Raw genomic sequence first — 8,945 nt, 5'->3', positions numbered from 1 at the left:
GAGTTCATACTCTACATCCCCAATAATGACCACTCATTTCACTCAAACTTCTCCTCAGGACAACACGGAAACAATGCAAACAAGTATCAGCCAAACTCAGCTTCCAGGAACTAGCAAAGAAACATCTACAACAAGGATGTCCACTCCCACAGAGCAACAAGCTACATCTGCCTCGATGACACCCACAGAAACAAGTATGTTAACAGCCTCAACGTTGACATTCACCACAGCGAGTTCACACTCTACACCTCCTCTAATGACCAGTCATTTCACTCAAACTTCCCCTGAAGACAACACCGAAACAATGCCAACAAGTATCAGCCAAACTCAGCGTCCAGGAACTAGCCAAGAAACATCTACAACAAGGATGTCCACTCCTACAGAGCAACAAGCTACATCTGCCACAATGGTGACATCCACCGTAAATACTGAGTCACCAGCATCATTCTCAACACTCACTACTGATGGAGTTACAAGGACTTCCACCATTGATTATTCTGCAACAACCATCACCTCCCCCTCAAACACAGAAGTTTCAGGGGGTTCACACTCTACATCCCCTCAAATGACCACTCATTTCACTCAAACTTCTCCCCAAGACAACACCGAAACAATGCAAACAAGTATCAGCCAAACTCAGCTTCCAGGAACCAGCCAAGAAACATCTACAACAATATCTGCTCCCACAGAGCAACAAGCTACATCTGCCACGATGACACCCACAGAAACAACTATGTTAACGGCCTCAACGTTGACACTCACTACAGCTGGAGTTATAAGGACTTCCAACAATGATTATTCTGCAACAACCATCATTTCCCCCACAAACACAGAAGTTACAGGGAGTTCACACTCTACACCTCCTCTAATGACCAGTCATTTCACTCAAACTTCCCCTGAAGACAACACCGAAACAATGCCAACAAGTATCAGCCAAACTCAGCGTCCAGGAACTAGCCAAGAAACATCTACAACAAGGATGTCCACTCCTACAGAGCAACAAGCTACATCTGCCACAATGGTGACATCCACCGTAAATACTGAGTCACCAGCATCATTCTCAACACTCACTACTGATGGAGTTACAAGGACTTCCACCATTGATTATTCTGCAACAACCATCACCTCCCCCTCAAACACAGAAGTTTCAGGGGGTTCACACTCTACATCCCCTCAAATGACCACTCATTTCACTCAAACTTCTCCCCAAGACAACACCGAAACAATGCCAACAAGTATCAGCCAAACTCAGCTTCCAGGAACCAGCCAAGAAACATCTACAACAATATCTGCTCCCACAGAGCAACAAGCTACATCTGCCACGATGACACCCACAGAAACAACTATGTTAACGGCCTCAACGTTGACACTCACTACAGCTGGAGTTATAAGGACTTCCAACAATGATTATTCTGCAACAACCATCATTTCCCCCACAAACACAGAAGTTACAGGGAGTTCACACCCTACATCTCCTCTAATGACCACTCATTTCACTCAAACTTCTCCCCAAGACAACACAGACTCAATGCCAACAAGTATCAGCCAAACTCAGCTTCCAGGAACCAGCCAAGAAACATCTACAACAATATCTGCTCCCACAGAGCAACAAGCTACATCTGCCACGATGACACCCACAGAAACAACTATGTTAACAGCCTCAACGTTGACACTCACTACAGCTGGAGGTACAAGGACTTCCAACAATGATTATTCTGCAACAACCATCATTTCCCCCTCAAACACAGAAGTTACAGCGAGTTCATACTCTACATCCCCAATAATGACCACTCATTTCACTCAAACTTCTCCTCAGGACAACACGGAAACAATGCCAACAAGTATCAGCCAAACTCAGCTTCCAGGAACTAGCAAAGAAACATCTACAACAAGGATGTCCACTCCCACAGAGCAACAAGCTACATATGCCTCGATGACACCCACAGAAACAAGTATGTTAACAGCCTCAACGTTGACATTCACCACAGCTGGAGTTACAAGGATTTCCACCATTGATTATTCTGCAACAACCATCACTTCCCCCTCAAACACAGAAGTTACAGCGAGTTCACACTCTACACCTCCTCTAATGACCAGTCATTTCACTCAAACTTCCCCTGAAGACAACACCGAAACAATGCCAACAAGTATCAGCCAAACTCAGCGTCCAGGAACTAGCCAAGAAACATCTACAACAAGGATGTCCACTCCTACAGAGCAACAAGCTACATCTGCCACAATGGTGACATCCACCGTAAATACTGAGTCACCAGCATCATTCTCAACACTCACTACTGATGGAGTTACAAGGACTTCCACCATTGATTATTCTGCAACAACCATCACCTCCCCCTCAAACACAGAAGTTTCAGGGGGTTCACACTCTACATCCCCTCAAATGACCACTCATTTCACTCAAACTTCCCCTGAAGAAAACACCAAAACAATGTCAACAAGTATCAGCCAAACTCAGCTTCCAATGACAAGCCAAGAAACAGCTACAACAATGTCTGCTCCCACAGAGCAACAAGCTACATCTGCCTCAATGACACCCACAGAAACAACTATGTTAACAGCCTCAACGTTGACATTCACCACAGCTGGAGTTACAAGGACTTCCAACAATGATTATACTGCAACAACCATCAACTCCCCCTCAAACACAGAAGTTACAGGGAGTTCACACTCTACACCTCCTCTAATGACCACTTATTTCACTCAAACTTCTCCCCAAGACAACACCGAAACAATGCCAACAGGTATCAGCCAAACTCAGCTTCCAGGAACCAGCCAAGAAACATCTACAACAATATCTGCTCCCACAGAGCAACAAGCTACATCTGCCACGATGACACCCACAGAAACAACTATGTTAACAGCCTCAACATTGACACTCACTACAGCTGGAGGTACAAGGACTTCCAACAATGATTATTCTGCAACAACCATCATTTCCCCCTCAAACACAGAAGTTACAGTGAGTTCACACTCTACACCTCCTCTAATGACCAGTCATTTCACTCAAACTTCCCCTGAAGACAACACCGAAACAATGCCAACAAGTATCAGCCAAACTCAGCTTCCAGGAACCAGCCAAGAAACATCTACAACAAGGATGTCCACTCCTACAGAGCAACAAGCTACATCTGCCACAATGGTGACATCCACCATAAATACTGAGTCACCAGCATCATTCTCAACACTCACTACTGATGGAGTTACAAGGACTTCCACCATTGATTATTCTGCAACAACCATCACCTCCCCCTCAAACACAGAAGTTTCAGGGGGTTCACACTCTACATCCCCTCAAATGACCACTCATTTCACTCAAACTTCTCCCCAAGACAACACCGATACAATGCCAACAGGTATCAGCCAAACTCAGCTTCCAGGAACCAGCCAAGAAACATCTACAACAATATCTGCTCCCACAGAGCAACAAGCTACATCTGCCACGATGACACCCACAGAAACAACTATGTTAACAGCCTCAACATTGACACTCACTACAGCTGGAGGTACAAGGACTTCCAACAATGATTATTCTGCAACAACCATCATTTCCCCCTCAAACACAGAAGTTACAGCGAGTTCATACTCTACATCCCCAATAATGACCACTCATTTCATTCAAACTTCTCCCCAGGACAACACCGAAACAATGCCAACAAGCATCAGCCAAACTCAGCTTCCAGGAACTAGCAAAGAAACATCTACAACAAGGATGTCCACTCCCACAGAGCAACAAGCTACATCTGCCTCGATGACACCCACAGAAACAAGTATGTTAACAGCCTCAACGTTGACATTCACCACAGCTGGAGTTACAAGGATTTCCACCATTGATTATTCTGCAACAACCATCACTTCCCCCTCAAACACAGAAGTTACAGCGAGTTCACACTCTACACCTCCTCTAATGACCAGTCATTTCACTCAAACTTCCCCTGAAGACAACACCGAAACAATGCCAACAAGTATCAGCCAAACTCAGCGTCCAGGAACTAGCCAAGAAACATCTACAACAAGGATGTCCACTCCTACAGAGCAACAAACTACATCTGCCACAATGGTGACATCCACCGTAAATACTGAGTCACCAGCATCATTCTCAACACTCACTACTGATGGAGTTACAAGGACTTCCACCATTGATTATTCTGCAACAACCATCACCTCCCCCTCAAACACAGAAGTTTCAGGGGGTTCACACTCTACATCCCCTCAAATGACCACTCATTTCACTCAAACTTCCCCTGAAGAAAACACCAAAACAATGTCAACAAGTATCAGCCAAACTCAGCTTCCAATGACAAGCCAAGAAACAGCTACAACAATGTCTGCTCCCACAGAGCAACAAGCTACATCTGCCTTGATGACACCCACAGAAACAACTATGTTAACAGCCTCAACGTTGACATTCACCACAGCTGGAGTTACAAGGACTTCCAACAATGATTATTCTGCAACAACCATCACCTCCCCCACAAACACAGAAGTTACAGCCAGTTCACACCCTACATCTCCTCTGATGACCAGTCATTTCACGCAAACTTCCCCTGAAGACAACACCGAAACAATGCCAACAAGTATCAGCCAAACTCAGCTTCCAGGAACCAGCCAAGAAACATCTACAACAATGTCTTCTCCCACAGAGCAGCAAGCTACATCTGCCACAATGGTGACAACTCCACTTACAGTAACTACCCAGGACAGATCTACAACCATAATGTCCAAAACCCCGGAGCCACAGTCTTCGTTTGCTACAACATTAAGATCCACACAAACTACACATTTAACAGCCCCACCATCAACATTTACCACAAATCCAGTTACCAGAACCTCTAACAGTGATCATTCCACAGTCACTGCCAATCACCACACAAATACTGAAGTTACACCACTTTCACACTCCACATCTGGTTTAAGTACGACTTCTTTCAATGAAACATCTCCTGAAGTCAAACCTGAAACAACACCGAAAAGTTCCAGTACAACTCAGCATCCTGCAACAAGCCAGGAAAAATCTACAGCAATCATGTCCACCCGCACAGAACACCAATCTACATCTACCATGACAGTGACACCTGCTCAAACAACAGCCATCAGCCATTCAACATTCCCCATTATCACTGTTTCAAACACCACTGTCACTGTGACAGCACTCCCTACAACTCCTCAGTGTAGAGATAATGACTGTCATGGATGTGTCAGGGGTACCTGTAAATTCAACTTGACACTTGGAAGATGTCACTGCCACTGTCAGGAGCACGTCTTTGGAGACCTCTGTGACATTGGAGAGAATAACACATCCCCTCATATTGGTAAAGTTTTTCAGTTTTACAGTTCTTCTATCAACTAAACACAGTTTTTGCAGAGAATATGTTATAGGGACTCAGCACTATGTTAATTTCAAAAGTTTTTTTGTTTTTGCATTTATTCCTTCCCTCAGTGTTGAATGTACATTGTTATGTATAATGTTATTACAATGTCAACATACAGGTGTCATAATCTATTTTCAGATACTGGAGCAATACCAACTCGAAAAGCAAATTTTACTTTGGAAATCCAGGTCCATTTTGAGGAGGCTTTCCAGGATTTAAACTCATCTCAATCATTAGAATTCATCAGCAAGTTAGAACAGCAGGTAGATAATTTTTCCCATTGTCTTTTTTAAGACCTTTTTTATCGTTTGTTTTGCTCTCATCATGTTTTTGATGTTTATGTTTAAAAATGTGGATTTAACACAAAAACCATGCTGTAATTACATCTGTCCTGTGCTTCAGCTCGAAGCCCTATGCAGAGAAGCAGATCCACTTAGCTTTTACAACGTACAAGTCATCAAGTTGTCGTAGGTTTTCATGAAGCTTTTCTTATAAAATCATTTGAATTAGTTTTTAATCAAGTTATTTTCTTCTGGTAATATCTTTCTGCTTTTGCTACTGCAGAGAAGGAAGTGTTGTTGCGGAGAGCATGGCAGAGTACATCTATACAAACAATGAAACTCAAATCCAGTTTGTCAACACTCAGCTTGATGGGGTGTTGACTGATATCTTGAATGATACAAGTAACCTCAATAAGATTTCACAGGCCTTTAATGATGCACCTGTGCAATTAAATGGACTCACCTTTCAGCCACCTGAGATTAAAAGTAAGTGTACACTATGTCAGTGTGAAACATGCAACAACTGTTTTGAACAATTCAAAAATTGTCAGAATTTCTATATTTGTATTATAGTACTTGCACAAAAGGATAAATACATCACTTTTTTTCCTTCAGATATAACAGATATGGAGCAATTTGTTAACTGCACTCAGTTTGCTAAATACACTGCTGAGATTGTTGATGAACAGTGGCAGTGTGTTGGACCTTGCAAAGCCAACCCTGATTACTGTCATCAACATGGAGAATGTCACAATAACATTCACAAAGGGCCTATTTGTAGGTAAGCCAGAACATCTTTTTAATTGTATTGTTTTAATTGTAAATATGTTTCATATTTTTGCTCCTGCTATCAATCTTATTTACGTAAGTCACGTCTGTGGCCCTCTAACCCCAGGTGCTTCGAGTCTAGTCTGAAGCAGTTTCATGGCCCACAGTGTGACCTCTTCCTTTGGGGTCCAGGTTTCTATGGAGCACTGTTTGGATCCCTGGCAGCAGCATTCCTGATCTTCATTTTCATCGTCATTGCTGTCATTGTCAAAAAGAGACGTACGGGTGTTTGGTAGGTTATGATGTCCAACATGCATCTTCCTATAGAGTAATATCCAAATCAATCAAACAATTTCTTTTTGTCTGTAGTAATAAAATTTCAAACATTGTCATCTAAAATTATTGAAACTATTTCTCTATTTAGGAAAAGAAGTAACTCCTATAACAGGAGACTGTCTGCTTTTGAGGAAGATTTCTTTGACTTCTCTGATAGAGGTCTGTTTAAGGTGTTTTTTTTAATAATCACTGATCTACAGTAATAATTTCACAGCTATGATTTAAACATTTGTAGTTTGAACATTACATATTCTTTTTTGCAGGAGATTACAACTTGAGATTTTCAGGCACTGGGGGGGGGGTTAGGCCACATGAATGAAATGCTGACACCTGATTGCAGGTATTCTTGTTTAATATTCTGGTATTACGTACTGTAATGTCTTATAACCTAGACTTATTGAGTACAAGGACAGACAAATGTATAAAAGATTACAGATAAAATGCTGATATTAATATGTGAACCTTCTTGTGTATTTCCAGGTCACAACAAAACATCCAGAGGTTTTTGAACATCAATCCTCAGAGAAGGAGACCAGGAGATTTTGTTTATCATACTAGCAGTAAAGACAGTAACAGATCAGTATGAGCTATAAACTATGTATTGCACATAAAATAATAAACTGGTAAACTGTTGTAATATTTATGATTTTATTTATATTCATTGTAATTGACTGCAGCATCTTCTGCCCTCATATAAAAATGACCGTTTAACCTCTGACTCCAGTATTGTTTTGTAATTTGCTAATTCACATCACACTACAGCAATTTGCTTTTGGTGCTTTAAATTTTGTCCTCATTTGAAGACTTCATTGTGCTACACTAAGATGTTATTTTAAAAATGTGTTGTCAATATGAAATGTTGCCCTTGAAGGTAAAAAAACAAAAACTATACAAACATTTAATTCTGTCCCTTCATGAAGCTCTTGCCCAGGGGTTATTTCAGCACTGTTGTCTTCATCATACAGGAACATGCTGTTACCTCACTGAGTGCATTTTTTTATATGGCTGCATTGTATATCTTTATTTACTAAGTTAAAGCTGGGAATTGACCGAGATGCAATAGGAACCAAGGGTAAACCTGCAGTTAGAATATCACCTCTCATACATTGTTTAACATCTGCAATGTGCATTTGCTGTAGAAGTTTAAACAACATTTATCTACATCACAAATGATGGCAGAAACATGAAAAATAACCCATTGTGTGGACACAATTACAAACATCTGTCCAATCATATGTAGTAAAATACAGTAGCCATGAATTATGCTACTTGTGTACAGTGTCAGACTGTTTTTTATTTTAAGTCAGAATCTGGCGTTTCTGTATTTGTGTCCATTGGTGTTAATCAAGTTGGTATCGCCCCTAAGCTCAATTTACCCTAAGAGGGTAGTGATTGCTTATTGGCGTCCTTCAAAGTAAGTACAATATCCTGTCACTAGATGGCATAGAGGCACTAATTTTAATGATGTCTTGCCTTTGCACCATGAATGGACAGGCTCAGAGGCCGAGGGAGTTAAATACACATTTTACGATCTTTTAGGCAAATGAGAGTGCTCTGAAATGTGTCATCATTAAATCAACATCTGTAGTGATCTTCCCTGTCCTGCTGTAGATGTGGAACTGTGTACTGCCGGTATCAGGTAATAACAGCTGTATCAGTAATGTATTATCTCATTAGTTGGGATAATGGCATTGGAGAAATGTGCTACTGGATCTGCACATCCCTGCTGCTGGTCTGTAACAGCAATACACAGTTCACTGATGTCTTTTCATCTAAATTACTGATGGTTATTTTTATCCAACTAGTGACTGACTCAGAAGACACACTTGTAACCATTTTCTTTACCTTCACTTGATGTACTATATTTTCTTTACAAGTACTCTGACCTGAGTAAAATGTAACCAGCAGTGCTTCAGTCTAAGTTAAATATTTACAACGCTGTCCACCCCTCACACCATATAAGAAAAGTTACACCAAAACAAAAAGTCAATGCATACAATGGAATTAATTAGCAGATTTCCAACAGCTATGAATTGGTCACTATTATTAATCCTGGTATATGTCATTCTGAAATATTTGTCTTATTCGCATTATTGGACTGTGTTTTGTTTGTGTAAATGAATTGTTTATCGGAACAAAGACCAAGAATCGGAACCCAGGAAAAAAACCCTAC

At 41.1% G+C, this 8,945-nt stretch overlaps 1 protein-coding gene across 1 annotated transcript; it reads left to right on the top strand.

The window, feature by feature from the left end:
- The first annotated feature begins 5,042 nt into the window (after nt 1-5,042).
- On the top strand, nt 5,043-7,334 carry LOC139216399 (uncharacterized). Its single transcript, XM_070847499.1, has 8 exons — nt 5,043-5,327; nt 5,526-5,650; nt 5,790-5,854; nt 5,952-6,154; nt 6,284-6,449; nt 6,564-6,728; nt 6,861-6,931; nt 7,253-7,334. Exons 1-8 carry the CDS (start codon nt 5,078-5,080, stop codon nt 7,279-7,281), a joined length of 1,074 nt encoding a protein of 357 aa, XP_070703600.1. The 5' UTR covers nt 5,043-5,077; the 3' UTR covers nt 7,282-7,334.
- The last annotated feature ends 1,611 nt before the right edge of the window (nt 7,335-8,945 follow it).

Source organism: Pempheris klunzingeri, chromosome 2 (assembly GCF_042242105.1).
Source record: "Pempheris klunzingeri isolate RE-2024b chromosome 2, fPemKlu1.hap1, whole genome shotgun sequence".
Classification (NCBI taxonomy): Eukaryota; Metazoa; Chordata; class Actinopteri; order Acropomatiformes; family Pempheridae; genus Pempheris; species Pempheris klunzingeri.
The sequence above is the reverse complement of the archived record's forward strand: the minus strand, read 5'-3'. Positions and strand labels throughout refer to the sequence as shown.

Excerpts from the sequence above, each read along its gene's own strand:
- LOC139216399 (XM_070847499.1), top strand. The coding sequence starts at position 5,078 with ATGACAGTGACACCTGCTCAAACAACAGCCATCAGCCATTCAACATTC. Across the intron at positions 5,651-5,789 it reads TCAGCAAGTTAGAACAGCAG|CTCGAAGCCCTATGCAGAGA; the intron begins GTAGATAATTTT and ends CCTGTGCTTCAG. Across the intron at positions 6,155-6,283 it reads TCAGCCACCTGAGATTAAAA|ATATAACAGATATGGAGCAA; the intron begins GTAAGTGTACAC and ends TTTTTCCTTCAG.